The 20,546-nt window shown below is 40.9% G+C and overlaps 1 protein-coding gene across 1 annotated transcript in view; it reads right to left on the minus strand.

Moving 5' to 3' along the window:
• Window positions 1–20,546, minus strand: part of SLC13A1 (solute carrier family 13 member 1) — a 98,671-nt gene that overhangs the window by 63,623 nt on the left and 14,502 nt on the right. Inside the window, exon 2 of the mRNA XM_075557375.1 lies at window positions 9,858–9,986. Coding sequence (XP_075413490.1) covers window positions 9,858–9,986 — 129 coding nt within the window. The remainder of the gene's footprint in view (window positions 1–9,857; window positions 9,987–20,546) is intronic.

Here is a 20,546-nt window from a genome sequence, read left to right on the forward strand (position 1 = left end):
CAACTTCCATTGAACCATATGGAAATAAATGGCTAATACCTATGATCCCATAGAACTCTGTCTTGGGGAAAAAAGAACATCAGGTTATATTCAGCCATCAAGTGTGTAGCTTGCCAACCCCCTTAATAAACTATGCAAATAAACTATAATCTATGGTCCAAGTGCCTAAATAAAATTAGTTGCTAACACTAAGGAGGCATTTTTTACATTATATTTTCCACTGTATTTCCCAGTCTTTGAGCATTAACCACAAACAAATATGTTTGCTTTTAGGTTACTTGTATAGAAGATAATAAAATCAGGTGCAATTGGTTTGTAAATGACACAAATATAACTATTTCTGTGGCCAAATTGATGTGTCAAAATTCGTGCTGAATCTGAAATCCATTTACAAAGCTGAAGTAGTTATATTTCCGTCAGAATGGGATTGAATTTTAAAATATGGAATTTTACAGAGTACCTGTGCTCTTTTTTAATTAGGCAAGTCACCCAATTGGACAGCACTGCTCTAAGCAGAAGTTAAAGCTTACCTCACATCAAGTTAGCAAATTTAATGAAATGATGTTTTTAAAATGCTTCACAGGTTATAGTGCATATAATTATAAAGTTAATTTTCCTTTCTAATATTTATTAATGTTGTGTAACTAAATTCAATGATTCTACTTTTCAGATAAATTTGTCTCTCAGCTGATGTGATGAATTTGAACATTGTTTCTTCCACAAACCTTTGCTTCCCTTGGGCCTCCAGAACGAACGCTCTCCTGGTTTAATTCCTAGATGAACACACTTTCCCCTTCAGGTTCCTTTATTAGAAGAATCTTTTCTCAATGACCTCTTGCCATGTATGCAAGCACAGCTCACTTGTGTGTCTTTTACTTTGCATCTGCACTCATGTCTTATGTGATCCCATCTAGGCAATGCTATCAGAGCCATCGGGTCCGTTCTGACTCATATGATCTTAAGTGCAACTGAATGAAACAACAGCTAGTTGTGCATGATCCCCACAACTGTTGTTAAGTTTGAGGCCATTGTGTCCAATGATCTTGCCAGGAGTCTTCTCTTTTTCACTACCTTTCGACTCCACCAAGCATGTTGTTCTTTTCCAGGGACTGGTCTCTCCTGAAAACATTTCCAAAGTATGTGAGATGAAGTCTTCCCATCCTTGCTTCTAAAGAACATTCTGGATGTACTTCTAACAAGGTATATACATATTTATCCTTTTTGCAGTCAATGGTGCTTTCAATATTCCTTGACATCACCATAATTTAAATGTATTGATTCTTCTTTACTCCTCTTTACCCAAATTCCAACTCTCACATGCTTATGAGATAACTGGAAATGTCGCTGTGTGGGTCAGACACACCATAGTCCTCAGAAAGACATCTGTGCTCCACAACTCTTTAAAGAAATCTTATGCAGCAGATTTACCCAATGCAACGTATTGTTTAAGCTCTTACTACTGCTTCCATGTGCACTGATTGGGGACACAAGCAAGATGAAGTCTTTGACCACTTCAATCTTTTCCTTAGTCATCACAATATTACCTATTAGGTCAAATTGTTATGAATTTTGTCCTCTTTATTGAGTTTATATGAAGGCCGAAATCCTTGATCTTCATCAAGTATTTCAAGTCCTCCTCACTTCCAGCATGCAAGGTTGTATCATCTTCATATGAAAGCTTGTTAGTAAGCCTTCCTCCAACCATGATGCTGCATTCTTCTTCATATAGCCAGCTTCTCTGATGATTTGCTCAGCATACAGATTGAAAAAATACAGGGAGAGGATACATGATACACACTTCTTATGATTTTAAACTATGCAGTACTCCCTTCTTTTGTTTGTATGATTGCCTCTTGATCCAATTGCACAAGTTCCAAATGAGCACAAGGAAATGTTCTGGAATTTCCATTCTTCTTAAAGCTATTCAAAGTTGGTTATGATCTCCATACTCAAATGCCTTTGAATAATCAGTAAGACACAAATAAACATTTTTCTGGTATTTCCTACTGTAAACTAAGATCTCTCTGAGATCAGCAATGAGCATGAGCATCCATGTCATCTTCAGAAACTGGTTTGAATTTCTGGCAGCTCCCTATCAATGTACTGGTTCAAATGTTGTTGGACAATCTTCAGCAAAATTTTACTCGTATGTGATATTATTTACATTGTTCTATAATTTCTACATTCTGAGAGGTCACCTTTCTTTTTAATGGGTACAAATATGGATATCTTCCAGTCACTGGGCCAGGTAGCTAAGTCTCTCCACAGGCAGCAAGCAGAGGGGTGGGTCACCAACAGTCAGTAGCTTGGGAGCTTATCCAAGCAGGCCTGGATGGGATATAGAATACAAGCAATGCAAGGTGACAGGATCCCTCAACCTCAAGCTAAAGTGATGTACGTACCAGCAGCGCAGCAAAGCAGATCTCAAAGGAGCCTCAAATTCTACCAACACGATCCATGAGTTGGCTTGGCCCACGGGTAGTGTAATTCACAGGTTGAGGCAGAGAACTAGCAAAAGCAGCAGCATGCTACAGCAAGCTCTGATCACCAGAGATCAAGAGAGAGGTGGGTGGGCCTTGCAGAACCATTTGTCTCTTTGCCCTCCAATCAAACTGGGACCTGATTAATCCCACATGGTCTTATTGGCCAGGTTGGCACAATAAACATAACTATCAGAGTGCTGCTTGGACTTCTTCCTTCAATATCATTTGTTCTTTATCATAGGCTATCTCTTTAAATGGTTCTTTTTAAGATAGTGACTCTTTATTCCATCCATATATTTGATGCCATGCAGCTGTTGTATACATCCCTTGAGGTTGAGACTGTCAGATCATGTCACCCTGCATTGCTTGAGTTTGATATCCCATTTGAGTCTTCCTTGCTAAGCTCCCACCCTACTGTTTGCTGCCTGTAGCCAGACAGACTGCATTTCCCTAGGGAAGACTCAGCTCTCTGCTCCCTTGACCTTGGACCCAGCAGCCCTCAGGAGTTGAAGGACTTCTAGTATATTAACTATTCCATGGAAGTGAGTTGAACCGAGCCCTCTGAACTGCTGTGTGGACTAATTAGCTGTTATATTCTTTTATACTGTATAAATCTATCCATATATAATCATAAGTGTCCTGGTTTTGTTTCTCTAGAGAACCCTGCCTAACTCACACATAAATATTTACTGAAAGGCTGAGCCAATATATAATGTAACATCTCTTTATATATGTGTGTACCTTCACATTTATTAGGAGAATTAATATGTAACCATCTTTAATGATATAGGTGATACTTATTTGGGATACTTATATTGAAAAGACTCTAAATTTTAGCATTTCTGGTTAAATCCAACAGATAGGAAGAAAATTCAATAATAATTCAACTATGAAATATTCTCAGCAAAATATAGGTACTTAGCATTGACCTTATAGACAGAGTAGGGTTAAAATCATGCTACACCAAAAGATGGGTTAACAGGGCTCTGAATTTCAATGAGGACACTAGAGACATGTTTTCCTGTCAGTGATAGATTTAAGATTCTAAAATAATGCAATAGGCTGAAAAGATTGTCTTAATTGATTAAAGCAAACTTTAACTCTGGGTAATAAAAGTTCAATTGCCCTATCTGAAAAGATCACAACATTGAAAAACTTTTATTTTTCTAGCAAAGTCCAAAGGACTTTAGTTTGTTTGAAATTTCAGGTAAGCTAACTTTGTGACCCCCACTCAGCTGTCAATTGATCTTATTGTGGTGACTTGCATGTTGCTATTAGGCTAGAAGTTATACCACCAGTATTCCCAAGACCATCTGGGCCACTCGTGGTAAACGTGCTCCTATGAAAACTGCAAATTCAGACAAAAGTAAGAAGAAGAGTTAGATCACCTTTGAAAGATTAGTCAATGAAAATCATATGAATAGCAGTAGAACATGATCTATTATGGTCTTAGAAAACACACCCTCAGGTTGAAAGGCATTCTAGATATAATGGGGGAAGGGCTCCCTCCTCAAATGACACTCGACCCAAATGATGTGGACAGAGGAAAGCTTTCAGAACCTACTGTTGCTTATCAGGTTCAACTCAAAATGAGAAGAAACAGCTAAAAATATGATTAATCATATTATGTAATGCATGAACCACGAATCTAGAATCTAGGGGGGAAATGCTATCTATGACAGGATAATATCCGTATGCCTCAAGGAACACATATTATTACATTTAATCACTTTTGTTCATCAACTACTAAAGTCAATTATGTATAAACTGAAGAAGTCTACCAAATTCTTCAGTTTAAAGTTGATCACACTGCAGTCAAGATGTATTGATAATTACTGATTGAAATGCAAGACTTGGAAGTGAGGAAGGACCATAGGGATCAAACTGGATCCATTTGTGAGAAGAGATTATGGAGATCCGCAATACTGTCAGTCAAAACTGGACCAGACACTAACTGTGGAACCCAGCACCAATTTCTCAAGAAAGTGCAGGATGAAGCAGAAAAAATATTGAGACAAGTAAAAAAGAAGCCTAAATATGAACTTGTGTACATCCCCTCTGAATTTAGAGACCATCTGAAAAGAATAGGTTTGATGCATTATGCACTAATGACAAGATAGCACAGGACTTTGGGGGTGATATCAAGAATATCATATATGAAGAAAAAATAAAGAATCTGAAGAGAAATTTCAAAAGACAGCTCAGTAAGACAAAGTTAGGGACTAGAGCGAAATGTGCAACTACCTGGAGTTAGACAACTAAAAAGGAGTAACATGCCCAGCAAAACTCAAGCTGAAAATAAATGAATTGAAGAAAAAATTCAAGCCTTGAGTTGAAAAGAAATACTATGACTAAAATATTAAATGACTCATGAACTTCAAAGGAAGATGGAAAGAATACACAGCCATTTTACCAAAATTAACCACTAATGTCCATTTCAAGAGAAAGCATATGATCAAGAACCAATTGGATTGAAGGAAATCTAAACTACACTAAGGACTTGTGTGCAATAGATTTGATGGAATATCAATTGAAATAAGAATGCAAAATATTAAGCTACAGCACTGCAAATGTCCATTCATCTATTTGCAGAAATTTGGAAGACACTTGCCTGGACATTCGATACAACTGTTAAAAGGACAAACTAATCTGTATTGGAAGAAGTATGGCCAGAATGCTCCCTAGCGGTAAGGATGGCAAGGCATTGTCTCACATACTTTGCACATGTTATCAGAGGAGACTAGTCCCTGGAGAAGGACATCATGCTTGGTAAAGTGGAGGGACAGTGAAAAGAAGGAAGGCCTTCAAGGAGATGGATTGACACAGTGGCTGAAAAAAAAAATGGGCTTGGGCATAAGAACAATTGTGAAGATGGTGCAGACCAGGTGGTGTTTCCTCTGTTGGGCACATGCTCACTATGGGTTGAAACCAACACAATGGCACCGAACTGCATACCTAGATAACTGATTGAGAGAGATCCATATTTCTGCCCATCCCAAAGAAAACTGACCCAAACAGAACGCACTAATTATTTAACAATACAATTAATATCACCTGTAAATAGAAGTTTGTTGAGGATAATTTACCAATGGTGGCAGCAATACACGAACAAAGAACTATCAAACATTCAAGCTAGTTTCAGAAGAGGACATAGAATGGTATGAAGAGACCATAATGGGATGAAGAGTGACTGTAGCCAGAGGCCCCGATGAATTTTAGCTGAAAACAGAGACTGTCAGAATGATAGTTTCTTGCATTTTATTGAGTAGGTACAAGGAGCCCCGGGGGCATAGTGTTTCATGTTGGGCTGCTAACTGTGAGGTTAGCAGTTTGAAACCACCAGCCACTCTGCAGGAGAAAGAGAAGATTTCTACTCCCATAAAGAATGACAGATTCTGAAACTCACAGGGGCAGTTCTACCCTGTCCTAGAGGGTCACCATGAGTCAGAATTGACTTGATGGCAGTGAGTTTAGTTTTCTGCTCTATCGACTTTATAAAGGCATATGGTATGTATATCATACATAATAAAATATGGATATCATTGCAAAGGATGGGAATTGTAGAACAATCCGTTGTGCTTATGCAGAACCAATGTGAGTGTATGAAAGAATTATGCAACTTATGGATGGAATTCTTGATGGTAGGGAAAGGCTTAATGAGTGAAAGTGACTGAGTTTCAGACTTGGGTGTTTCTGAAGCATTCTCAGGAAAGGTCTCAATAAATTCTAGCGTCACAAGCAACCACTGCCCTTGGTCAATCTGACTCCTAGCAAGGACAGAGTAAAAATGTCCTACAGGGCTCCCCAGGGGGCACATTTTTATGGCTCCAGACTGCCACCCATCTCTCTGGTGGAGTGCTGGAGGATTCAAACTGTCAGCCTTGTAGTTGGTAGCACTTAACCAAATCATTCAAGACTCGTACAAATGTCCTTATAGGAGAATAACGCTCACACACATTCAGCACTTCCTTAATGATCTCATCTGCAAGAGATTTTGTAGAGTGGACCCTGTCCAGGGTGGGATAGGAGCCAAAGGTGGAATTAAAAAAATTTCACAACCAGTTCACTGTCCTAATGACTGTTTTAAGTTTTTTTTTTTAAAAGTAAACAAACCACCAAAGGGTACTTTATTATTTCAACATGATATCAAAATTTGTGATTTCCACATTAGGTGAGCACTCAACCTTAGAACCCTGGTTACAAGTGCCAGTTTAACGGCTGGTTCACTGAACTCAACAACAAACTAGGCATCGGTTCTGCAGAACTGGCACACACCAGCTGAATCCCATCCCTGGCTTGGGCCTAGAAATGTTCCTTCCGATTCTAAGAATTTCTGGCTGTGCAATTATTGTAGAGTGGATACCTATCAGACTCAGGATCTCTTGTGCAGGTATCTAGTTAGTTACTGAAGGTGACCTTTCTAGCCATAGCCCTTCCTTTTGTGATGTATTGTAAATTTGAGCCTCTGCACCTGTGGTTATAATCCCATTTTGGAAGAAGTTATCTGTTATGCTAGAAGTCCTGATGGCTTCGATGTGCAGCCCTGCCCTCCATCCATTGAAAATCAGCTGAAAATTACAAGGGAAAATTTTTCAAGAAGAAGGGTGCGGGGAAAGGACATAAAGCAAAGGTCACAAAGGTGACAAATGGACCTGGGCTCCAATATGGGAGAAAGCAATCTGGGTTCTCTCCCAAAGAGCATGGCTGTCAGAAAAGTTACATCTCCACCCACGTTATAAGATGGATGAGTCTGAAGCTGGCAACTGGACCCAGACAAATGACAGAAGTACAAAGGTGATCAATTACATGGACCATCACTGAGAGCCTGACGTCTTTCCTGAGAAGGTTTTGGCTGTGGTTTAGGCAGCTGTTGTGTGCTGGGTGACAAGAGACTCCATGGAGATAAATAGATAGTCTGGCTTCCATACATTTCATGCTCCTAATGGGAAACTGAACCCATTTTCTTCAGATAGGTCCCCATAGATTGTAGGGAGGTAAGACCTTTCTCCCAGCAGGGAGAAACTCGTCTCAGAAAGCACAAAATAAATTGCACATGGAAGTTAATGTGGCTTTATGTTTTGAAAAGGCGGGTTTTTCTGTAAAAGAAAACAGGAAAGCTTTTTCATCATTAAAACATAACAAGACAAAAATTGCTTTTCCTGCACTGTGAACAAATGGGGAGAACAAATACCAATGAACAGAGAGTTTTTATGCAAGACGTGAAAGAGGTTTTCCATTTATGGGAGAGTCAAGTGCCAGATAAGGGAGGGACGTGCATTTCTTTAGCTGCAGGTGTGACCCAAGAAGCTGCAGCCTGCATCTCGTCCCTGTCAGCAGGATGATGGCTCCCTTTGAAAACTCTTCGCAGACTTGGAATCACTGACAAATCGGACACCTGTGCACTGATGCTCACTACATCACTATTCCTAACAGTAAAAGGTAGATAAAATCCAAATACCTATCAATGAAAACATGTATATAACAACAAAGCGTAGATACACACAGTGGAAGATGGTTGTTACTTGATTCCAACTCATTACTGTGACCTTTCATCTGTATTTGTGACTTGCTCTTGTGTTGTAGATTTTTCTGTGTAGGGAACTGGTATGAGCAAGATTAGGGACACTGAGTAACTCGATTGATGACACAAGAGGAGAGTGAGGGCCCTGGGGAGTCAGCATCAGTGTGAATAAGAATGAGGAAAAGGTTCCCAAGTTGATTGTGTCCATAATTACATATCCCATTTTGATATGATTGAATTATTGAGTGGTAGGATATGTCCATGGTTGCTCAATAAAAATAAATAAAGATACATCTCAGGATCAAAACCGTTCTCTATATTAGTTTGGTTTAACAGGTCAATAAAGGTCAATGTAACTATTGGGTTAAAAAAAAAAAAGGTCTGACCTTTCAGAAGCAGCTCATAAAACCTGTCTTCCTAGGAACCTTGGGTGGGTTTAAACTTCTGGTTTTTGAACTAACAGTTGAACACTTAATTGTTCGCTCTGTCAGGGACTCTCAATGGAATATTAACTCTTTCATGAAGAGACAAGGAGGTCCTGGCACATGCCACATGGATGAAACTTAGACATATTGTGGTGAACTGAACCAAAAACTATCCCTCCACACTTCTCCTGGTCAGCATTGAACTCTAGTCTTCTGTATATAAACCATCAATATGTGAATGGATTTGAGGATTGCACTTAGTTCTGAGAACAATTATTTCTTATGACGTGAGCCTGCTTGAAGCTTTCCCTCCTGAAATGATCGCTGAAGATATGGGTGCTTCAGCAAAGAAAGTAGATGGTGCCTGGCTATCAAAAAGAATAGTGTGTGGGGTCTGACGGCTTGTCTTCAAACTAACAGCCAACTAAGCGAGGTGTCCACTAAGTCCACATGGAAGAAATACACTGGCCTGTGTGATCCAAGGGTGATAAATAATGAAAGGAGGGAATGGTGGCAGAGTTTAAATTGTGAATATCTTATTTGCAAAAGGCTATGGACGACGGTGTGAGCCCAAAATCCATTTGCTGGGTCCGTACATGGATTAATCCTCCAGAGAATCGCCTCTGGCCAAAATCAAGGGATATGACTAGCTTTGATATCAGATAAAAGTATTATAAACTCAATTATGACACATATAATTAGGTTAAAATGTAACACTTGATCATTTGATCTCCCTTTTAACTCATTTTAAATTTGTTCTAATTTGTAATGTTTCCTGCATTTTTCTTGATTAAAGTTATTTCTCTAGTTTATTTTGTTTCTTATTATCGGTCATTTATTTATTTGATTGTTAATTTTATGCTTTATTGTCATGTTTTCCAGTCTACAAAATCCAGGATAGGTAAATTGATAGATACAGTAAATGGATTCAGGGCTTATTGGGGAGAGAAGGATAGAGTGAAATGGGGAGTTAATGAGTACGAGGAAGAAAATGTCCTGGAGCTGGATGTAGTGCTGATTATGCAACCGCTTTTAATAGGACTGAACTATGGAAGTGTGTGATATATGAATTAATTGTCAACAAAACTATTTAGGGACAAAACCCTCTGATATTTACCTATTCTAGGTATTTTTGATGCAATATTTACATGCAATCTTTGTTCTTTTGTGATTGACTTATTAAGTATCTAGAAGGGGCTTAAGAAGCATTGTGTTTTCCATTTATGGGATTAGAAAATTTAGCAAAGAAATATCAGTGATAGAAAATATGGGTGATGTAATTGACCTCATTGAATTGAATGCGTGGAAAATGTGGAATGGGCAAATTCTGTATTTATATCTTTGCAATCATTTCAAACACACACATCAGCCCAATGCGGGTGGGGGTGTGTGGAATTTACCTGTGACAAACATTTCTAGGAGACTTACCATTTTTGAAGGCATGATCCCGAGCACGGGGAACATTAAAGCCGGCAGCATAGCTGTTACTGACAGAGGCAACGCCTCTGTGAGCCAGAATATGGCAACAACGAAGAGGGTGTACGCACATTCTGCTTCCTGCAAAGAATGAAAGCGAAACACAGGTGACGTCACGGTGCAGAGCTCAACCCCTGGGGGCAGGAGACCCGATGCCACGCTAGGGAAGAAGTGAGAAAGCCTCCGCTCCTTCGAGTTGGGCAAGAAGTGACCATTTCTCAGAACGTCTAAGAGCCAGGTTTCATAAACAGAAAAACAAGAGAGGGAGAAAGAAATTCTCCATCATGAAATTCCACTCACATTTCTTTCTAAGCAAATATCCATACATAACGTATCATCTGAGCCGACAGTAACACGCACTGATGTTTGTGCTTCTTTCACGTGGCCTCTAAAACCCAAAACCACGCTGCCACCAAGTTGATGCCAGCTCTCAGTGAGCCTACAGGACAAGGTGGAACTGCCCCTTTGAGTGTCTGAGAAAGTCCCCTAGACCATCGTAAGTCATCTATCAAGGCTAGCCTATCTGGATGGCTGCATTTTACTCTCATGCTGCTGAATCTCTGGGAAGTCTCCGTTGCATTTGAACCATTTACAAAACTTGTTTTCTATATTGAAAGAGCTCTTTTACGCCAGGTTTTGCCAGGGTAATACAATTTCTAGCTCTGCTGGTCTGTGTTTCCACATCTCACCCGAACCCCTAGACCTTGCTATTCACTAATGCAGTCTCTCTGCCCTCACTGGGAGTTTCTAAGAAATCCTCAGTAAACTGGGATTATGTCAGAGTTTTATTGTGCAGTCTTTTCAAAGACCAAAGAGGAAAGGTGCTTTGGTGTTTACAGATTATCCAGAATCTGCCTCCAAGCAGTGAAAGTGCCCCCACAACCCAGAAACTTGACTGAACCCGCAGGACTTGTTCTGTGGGGAAGGTGTGAATGCTGGCTGAGTTTCGAAAGCCAGTGGAGGACATAGACCCAGCCATGCATTTTCTCCCAGTGAGAACACATGCATACCCCAAAGTTCCTTCCATGATTTCATGTTTTCTCTCATACTGGAAAGAGCCCGGGATTCCTAGGTGAAATGTCTTCTTCTCTAGGATCTATTTCTCTGACATTTTGTCAATAAGAATTAAATAGTTCCTGTTAGTTGACATTTTCTTTAAAAGGCACTCGTGGTTTCTAGCAGTGGCTCATTTAAAAGCATTTGCAATGTTATAAAGTATTCCAAGCCAACGGAAAAGAATAAAATAAGCGCACGTGACACCTTATCCTATTTAGTAAACGTTGACATTTTACCCAATTTGCTTGAGATATTTTAATAAAGAAAACATTCCACATACAGTGAAAGCAGAGGGGCAGCAAAGCAGAGGAAGACCCTGGATGAGGTGGATGGACATGGCGGCTGCATCGATGGACTCAAACAGAAGCACGGTAGTGAGGATGGCTCCGGCCTGAGCAGTGCTGCCTTCTCTTGTACACCTGGCTCCTATGATTGTACATTAACTGTTCCACGGAAGTGAGTTAACATACGTCACCCCTCTCGATGGCACGTAACCACATACCAAAGACTGCGGAGTGCCCCTCCCTTATTTCCTCCTCTTCCTACCTGAACGATAACATCTGTCCACAGCATGAGATGTGTCCTTTGCATCCATGTGCGTGTCATCTAGCTACGTGTTGACATCAAAAAGGAACATGTGAGTTTAAAAATGAAATGATTTTTATATTCAAGGGTTTTTGTATTTCAAGTATATTACTGTTGGTAGATGCAGGCTTTGTGTTAATCCATTTTAAATTAACAGTATCTATTTTCATTATTTTCATTGTGCTGTAGGTGTTGTTAGGTCCCTTCATGTTGGGGCCAATTCGGAATGAAACACGGCCTGGCCCTATGACAACGTCATAATTGTTGTTGTGTTAGAACCCATTTTTGTAGCCATTATGTCAATCCATCTTGTCAAGGGCTCTCCAGTTTTTCCTCTGGAAACCCTCTACCTCACCAAATAATTGATACAGTATCACCAAATAATTGGCACAGTATCACCAAATAATTGACACAGTATCTTGCCCTCCTTGCTTTTGGCTATACTTCTTTTAAGGCAAATTTGTTTCCCCTTCCGGCAGTCCTTGGTTTTTTTAATATTCTCTGCCAGCATCATATTTAAATGCATCAGTTCTTCTTCAGCTTCTTAGTTCTTTGTCCAACTTTCACATTCCTCCGATCTAAATGAAAACAATATGACTTGGGCCAGGTACATCTGAGTCCTCAAAATGACGTTTCCTCTTAACACGTTAAAGAGGGCTTCTTTGGCAGCTAATTTGCTCCCTGCAATACATTCATCAATTGCATGACTATTTCCGTGAAGTTAGGTGGTGGGTCAAATAAACTGCAATCCTCAACGACTTCCATTGCTTCGTTCTTCGTCATATAGTTGTCTATTGGTCCGGGGTGAGGAATGTTTTTCTTTATGCTGAGTTGAAATCCATCCTGAAGGATAACATTTTTTATTTTTAGCAACCGTGCTTCAAGTCCTCCAACTTCCTCAATCAAGGTTGTGCCATCTGTGTATAAAAGGGTTTGTTGGAAGTTTTTTGTTTGTTTGCTCTTTTTTTTTAAATACTTTTATTGGGGGCTCTTACATCTCTTGTCACAATCCATACATTCCTCCAGTGTGTCAAGCACATTTGTACATATACCGCCATCATCATTTTCAAAGCATTCTCTTCCCACTTGAGCCCCTGATACTGTATAACAGGTTTTTAATAAGCCTTCCTCCAATAATGATGTCGAGTTCTTCTTTATTTAGTCCAGCTTCGCAGATTATTTGCTCAGCATACAGATTGAATAGGTATAGTAAAAGGATACAACCCAGATGCCTACATATTTTAAACCATGTTAAACCATGTAGTTATTCTCTTGTGCTGGTCAAAGGACTTCTTCTTAGTCAATGTACAGGTTCCACATAACAATGACATGTTCTGAAATTCCCTGTCTTTTCAACCCATAGGTTTTTTTTTAACGTTTCACCCAGTTGGATGCCTTTGAATAATCAATAAGACTCAAGTCTTAAAATACCTTTCTGATATCCTCTACTTTCGGTCAAGATCCATCTCGTGTCAGCAATAATATCCCTTGTGCCATGTCCTCTTCTGAATCCAACTCTAATTTCTGGCGCTCTCAGGCAATGTACTCCCGCAAATGATGTTCATTTATCTTCAGCGAAATTTTATTGAGATATGATATTAATGATGTTATTGTTGTTAGGTGTCGTCTAGTTGGTTCTGACCCATAGCAATCTGATGCACAACAGAACAGTCCTATGCCTCAGCCCATTGGTGCAGCCACTGTGTCTTGTCCAGGGCCGTCTTCCTTTTGCTGCCTCTCCACTTTATCAAGCATGACGTCCTTCTCCAGGAACTGGTCTCTCCTGACAACATATCTAAAGTATGTAAGAAGTCTTGCCACCCATGCATCTATGGAGCTCTCTGGATTTGCTTCTTGGTACAGTTTATGGTAGTTTCAACAGTTTTCTCCAGCGCCATGATTCAAATGCATCCATTCTTCATCAGTTTTCCTTAGTCAATGTCCGACTTTCACATGAGTATGGGTTAATGGAGAATACCAGGGTTTGGGTCAGGCCCAACTCTGTTCTCAAAATAACATTTTTGCTTTTTAATACTCTAAAGAGGTGCAACAGAGTTGCCTAATGTAGCTTGTCTTTTCATGTCTTGACTGCTGCTTCCATGAGAATTGATTGTGGATCCCAGCAAGACAAAATCCTTGACAACTTCAACCTTTTCTCCATCTATCTTGATGTTACCTACATTGAGTTGTAATCCATACCTAAGGCAGCAATCTGATCTTAATCAGGAAGTGATTCAATTTCTCCTTACGTTCAACAAGCAAGGTTGTGTCATCTGCATGCACAGGTTAATAAGCCTTCCTACTATCCGGATGCCACATTCTTCTTCATATAATCCAGCTTCTCCAATTTCTTGTTCCGCATACAGATTAAACAAATATAGTTAGAGGATACAACTCTGTTGCCTCTCTTTCCTGATTTTAAACCATGTAGTATGCCCTTGTTCTGTTCACACAATTGTCTCTTAGTCTGCATACAAATTCTGCAGAAGCAATATGAAGTGTTCTCGAATTCCCTTTCTTCTAAAGGTTATCCATAGTTTATTATGGACCACACAGTCAAATGCCTTTGTATGGTCAATTAAACACAAGTAAACATCTTTCTGTTATTCTCAACATTGAGCCAATATCCATCTGACATCAGCCATGATATCCCTTATTCCATGTCGTCTCTTCTGAAACCAACCCAAAACTCTGGCAGTTCCTTGTCAATATATTGTTGCCACAATTGTTGGGTAATCTTCAGCAAAACTTTACTTGCCTGTGATATCGATGAGATTGTTCTATGGTTTGAGCATTCTGTTGGGTCACCTTTCTTTGGAATAGACACAAATATGGATCTCTTCCAGATAATTGGCCAAGTAGCTGTCTTCCAAATTCCCTGGAATAGATGAGGGAGTGCTTCTTTTTGGTACAGTGACTCGGTCTAGTCCTTTCATCTTCTTTTAGGGCTTCCTGAATCATTACTTGTTTTTCCTACAGAATCTTTCAATATTGAAACTCAAGGTTTGAAATTTTCTTTACTTCTTCCAGCTTGAGATATTCTGAGCATGTTCTTCCTTTGTGGCTTTCTACCTCCAGGTTTTTATGCATTTTATTATTATACTTTATTTTATCTTTTTGAGCTCTCCTTGGAAATTTTATGATCAATTCTTTTATTTCAATATTTCTTCTATTTGCCTTAGCTACTCTGTACCAATCAAGAGTAAGTTTCTCTTCTTAACATCCACTTTGATCTTTCCTCTCACTCCTGTCTTTTAAATAACATTTTGCTTGCTTCGTGTATGATGTTCTTGATGTCATCCCAGAGCCTGTCAGGTCTTCTGCCTTAATGTTCAGTGTGTCAGAGTTTTTCTTGGGATATTTTCTAAGTTCGGGTGGCATATATTCAAGGTCATATTTTTAATTCTTTTGGACTTATTCTAGTTTTCTTCAACTTCAACCTGAACTTATATATGAATGATTGAATATCTGTTCCACAGTTAGACTCTCACCTCATTTTGACTGCTAATACTGAGTTTCTTCATGAACTCTTCCCACAGAAGTGGTCAATTTGATTCTGTTTGATGAGGTTCATTTGTACAATACTATTTCTGTTGACAAAAGGTATTTGCAGTGAAGAGTCATTGGCCCTGCAAAATTCTACCAATCTCCAGTTTCATTTCTAATGCCAAGGCTGCATTTTCCAACTCCTGATATTTCCTCTTTGTTTCTAACTCTTGCATTCCAATTGCCAATAATTATCCATGCTTCTTTATAGCAAGCGGTTTTGCTCAATTTCAGACTGAAGAAGTTGGTAGAATTCTTCAGTTTCTTCATCACAGATGATAGTGGTTGGTACATAAATTTGAATAATAGTTGTATTCACTGGATTTCCTTGTAGACTTAGAGATATTATTCTATCACAGACAGCATTGTATTTCAACGTCCATCTTGGAATATTCTGTTTGATAATGAATCTGACACTACTCACCTTCAATTTGATGTTCATCTAGAGTTAACTGTAGGATTGTGTGATTCAAAATAGCCATGACAAAATGCTGTATTGAATCCCAAATCGCATTAGTAAAACACTAATCTCTTACACATGGATCTTTGTGCATCCTATTTCATTTTTGAAGGCTTCTAAGATTCCCAGGTGCATGTTTTGGGCATCTGTGTTCTGATTAGCAATGGATGTTTGCAGTTCCTTCTCTTCATTTTGAGTTGTGCCCCACTCAGCCGTAAATGTAGGTCCTGAAACCACTGCTCCATTCATGCTATTATGGACAATCTACTTTAGGCAGCAGCACTTCCTTGATCATATTTTGAGTGCCTTCCAATCAAAGAAACTCAACTTCTCACACAATCATCTAAAACGGCTCTGGCACTGTTCAGAAAGTTTTCAGTGGGTAATTCCTTCCATCCTGATCTTTTAACTCAGCTGAAGCCTATTAGCCATGGTGATCCTAATAGTATTTAAAATACCAGTGACAAATCTTCCAGCATTTCAGCAACAAGGAAGACACAACATGACAAAGTGAAAAATGGCAATAAGTCACTGAATGCAATACATACTCAAACAAATATCAGACATCTTAGCAATAAGAATTTGGTAATAGGAAGAATAGACAAAATAATAGGAGAATATGCAATATGGTAGGCTTTAGGGGAATAGGTTTTTTCAAGGCTGAAAGTGAGAATGCTCATTTTCTGATAGCTCAATTTCATTTGCTAAATCATTTTTTTGGTTTTATTAAAAGATCATTTTATTGGGGGCTCTTACAACTCTTACATTAATCCATAGATCAATTGTATCAAGCATATTTATACATATATTGTCATCATTATTTTCTAAATATTTACTTTATATTGAGACTTTGGCATCAGCTCCTCTTTTTGCCCTCCTCTCTCACCCTCGTGACCCCTTGATAAATTATAAATGATTATTATTTTCATATCTTACACTGATAGCGGTCTCCCTTCCCCCACTGTTTCTGTTGTTCATCCCTCGGGGGGAGGGGGGTAGGTGTCAATCACTGCAATTGGTTCTCCCTTCCTCCCCTCCTCTACCCACCTTCTCCCTACCCTCTTGGTATCGATACTCCCATTCCTGTTCCTGGATTCCATGTGGCCTGAGCTCTTATCTCTTGTCTATACCTGTGCACATGCTCTGGTCTATCCTGAAGTGAAAGGCAAGACTGGGGTCATGACAGTGGGGGGTGAGAAAGCCTCAAGGGACCAGAGAAATATTGTTTGTTTCATTGGTGCCATACTGTGCCCTTGTTGACTCATCCCTCCCTTGTGACCCTTCTGTGAGGGAATGTCCCATTGTCTCCAGATGGGTTTGGGGTCTCTGCTATGACCCACCTCATTCTCAACAATATGGTTGGTTTGTTTGTTTGTTTGCTTGCTTGCTTCTGATGTCTGTTACCCACTCCTGCCAACACCTCATGATCACACAGGCTGGTGTGCTATATCTTTTGATAGCCGGGCACCATTTGCTTTCTTCACCACATTTAGCTTATGGAGTATAAACTAAATCATTCTTATGTGACCACTGTCTGGGTGGTCTTCAAGGTCTTGAGTTTTGGCATAAAGTCACCTTTGTTCACATAGTCCATAAAAATATCTCTCTACTGTGGGACATGGGGATTTGAGTCTGCCCTGCCTCCAGCAGGGCTTTTCCTGGTAAGTAATCACTTTCTGTAAACCTGCAGCTGGCCAACTCTTCCTTTTGTCTCTCAGCTCCCTCCATGTTTACAGGCATATTCAGAGTCACTGTCCTGGTCCAAGACAATTGGCGACTCAGACAGAAAATCAAAGCCATGGCCGACAGAAAAGAACAGCAGCAGCAAAACAACCTTAATCCCACAACCAGAGAGTAGATGCCAACTCAGAGCAGCCCCGCAGGGCAGGGCAGAACTGCCTCTGTAAATTTCTAAAACTGTAATTGTTTATGGGAGTAGGAAGCCCCATCTTTCTCCCTTGAAGTCACTGGTGGTTTTGAACTGCCAACCATGCAGATTGCTGATAGAGAAGAGAGATTTCTTGGTGGTTATCCTAAGGGTCAATAATCTTCATGTGAGGAAATCTGGTCAGTATGCATCTACCAGAAGAAATCCTGGTTCACGTGGACTGCTACGTGAGTACTGGGATGCCCCAAGTACACTAAGCATCACAGCATGGTTTTGTAAAAATGCACACCTTCATAGGTATAGGAAAGACGAAAAGGGAAGGGTGGAATTCAGGAAAAGGGCCACGGCTCTGAGGAGTTTGGCTGGGCAGTGTAAAAGACTGTGTCAATGCACTGCAGGGAGAACTACAGCTCCAAAAGAATGGGAGACAGGCAGGTGTGGAAATGAATGGGAGACAGGCAGGTGTTGGGCCGCAGGTGGCTTTCTGAGTAGCGAGTTCCACAGACCGAGTGAGCGGCTAGGCTTGCAAAAATGGAGGTGGGGGAGGAAGTTGATTTGGGAACAAGTGACAAACCAAAGTGCAGCATGCGATTGAAGAAGTCCGGATGTCTGCTCCTGACCTGCTCCCTTTCTCTCCTCCTCCCCTTCTCTGATTGCTCAGGGAGCAGCACTGCGGCAGTGCCTATGGCCAACACCAGTGAAGCTGAGCTTACCTCTCACCTCGCCCCTGCCAGGCGGGGAGTTATTTGATGCTGAAATGAAAGTGAGGTTGTTACAAGTGACTCCACCTTACGGTAGTGCCTACTTGCAACTCACAGCTTGGAGAAGCTCAGCTAGGCGAGGGTGAGAAGGCTAGAGAGAAGAGAGTATGAGCCCTGGGGAAAGATGTTTCAAAGCTAAACAGTTAAAAACAAAACAAAAAACCCTGGAGCCTAATTTGGGAAGCGATGTGTATGGATTTTGATGGGAGGAGTAAAATAACAGCCTTTGACAAACTCTGAAGCTGTCCCCCTCTGGGTTCTCCTGCTGTACCCCTGAAGGAAGGGCCCATCCAGAATTAGCCCGACCCCCACAATCGAAGGGAATACCACAGAAAATGAAAATAGCTTGTCTGGTGTGGGAAAGGAACTGACCCACCACACCACACCCAGAAAGAAGCTGAAACAAAGGAAGGAGGAAGAACAGAGTGGAGCACACCTGGGCCCCCCAAGCTCAGAGGACGATAGCCCGGCTTGAAAAGCCCATTGTACAGAGAGGACCATACAGCTGGCCACACGGCGAGATGCGACATCCTGCACCGACCCACGACCCTACACAGGACAGCACTTGAGACACAGTGGGGGCTGTGTGACTGAGCTGACCCCACCACACTGAGGCAAACACTGGGGGCGTGCAGTGGTGCTGCAGAGGCAGCAAAGCAAGGAGATCCTGAAGGAGTATAAAGGATGGACTTTGGGGCCAGGATGTAGCACCTCACCAGACTCATCTGGAAAACACTCCTAAAGGCCAAAAAACAGACCTCGAAGTACTAACAGAATTTTTTTTGCTGTCTTTTTGTTTTGTTTTTTCTTTCTTGTTCTCTTGTAAATTTCATATATCAGTGGCTTTTTTGTCTGCCAGCATGTCGGTGTTGCTGCTTTCGATGCCATGTTCTTATACGCCACTTGGGTGCTGTCAAAGCCATCTGCATTTGTATGCACATATTACTATATCAGCAGGTCCACTTAGATAAGATAGGCCGGACAAACAATGTGAGAAGAAAATAAAGGGACCAACAGTCCTGGAGGGACATGAGAGCCTGGGAGGTAGAGGAAGGGAGGAGGTGTTGGCCAACACAGGGACAAAGGAAAAGTGAGTGGAGGGAGGGGATGGGAGGACTGGTAGGGAGTGACCAAGGGCTAGGTAACTGAGAGGAATTACTGAAACCAGAATGAAGGCTGAACATGGTAGTGGGACGGGAGGAACGCATAAGGAAATAGAGGAAAGGAGTAGGAAGCAAAGGGCATACATAGAAGCCTAAATACAGACATGTACATATGTAAATATATTTATGATCATGGGGGAAATAGACCTATGTGCATATAATTATAAGTCAGTAGTAGGGTAGCAGGTGAACATCGGGCCTCCTTACGCACACTCCCTCAATGCAATAGCACCTTGCCTAGCTAAACGGTCATTCTATGATACCCACCTTCCCAATATGATCACTGAAGACAGATGTGCGTATAAGCAAATGTGGTGAAGAAAGCTGATGGTGCCCGGCTGTCAAAAAGATATAGCGTCTGAGGTCTTAAAGGCTTGAAGGCAAACAAGCGGCCATCTAGCTCAGAAGCAACACAGCCCACAGAGAAGAAGCACACAGCCTAAGTGAATACAAGGTATTGAATGGACCAGGTAGCAGACACCAAGGAACAAAAACCATCATTGTGTGATCACCTTCCTCACATAAACGCTGAAGACGAATGTGTGCATAAGTAAGTGTGGTGAAGAAGGCGAATGATGCCCAGCTATTGAGAGATATAGTGTCTGGGGACTTAAAGGCTTGAAAGTAAACAAGCGGCCATCTAGTCCAGAAACAACAAAGCCCACATGGAAGTAGCACACCAACATGTGTAATCATGAAGGGTCGAAGGGACCAGGTTTCAAACAACAAAGGCGGGGGGGGGGGGTAAATCACATCACCGTGAATGAGAGGTGTGCGTGATGGGGACCCAATGCCCATCTGTAAACAGCTGGCCACTCAGAGTTCAGTGTAGCAACAATGAAACTCAAAACCTTCCTCTAGTTCTTGAACACATCCCCCCGCCCCCGCCAATTATCATGATCCCAATTCTGCCTTGCAGACCTGGTTAGACCAGAGGATGCACAGCAGTGCAGTAGGGATCTGGAAAAACAGGGAATCTAAGATGGATGAACCCCTCAGGACCAGTGGTGGGGGTGGCAACACAGGGAGGGAAGGGGGTGTAGAAAGGGAGAACCGATCTCAGAGATCTACGTGTTACCCCCCTCTCTGGGGGATGGGCAATAGGAAGGTGGGTGAGGGGAGATGCCGGGCAGTGTAAGATAAAATAAAATAAAATAATAATTTATAAACTATTAAGGGTGC

Source organism: Tenrec ecaudatus, chromosome 9 (assembly GCF_050624435.1).
Source record: "Tenrec ecaudatus isolate mTenEca1 chromosome 9, mTenEca1.hap1, whole genome shotgun sequence".
In the NCBI taxonomy this organism is placed as follows: domain Eukaryota; kingdom Metazoa; phylum Chordata; class Mammalia; order Afrosoricida; family Tenrecidae; genus Tenrec; species Tenrec ecaudatus.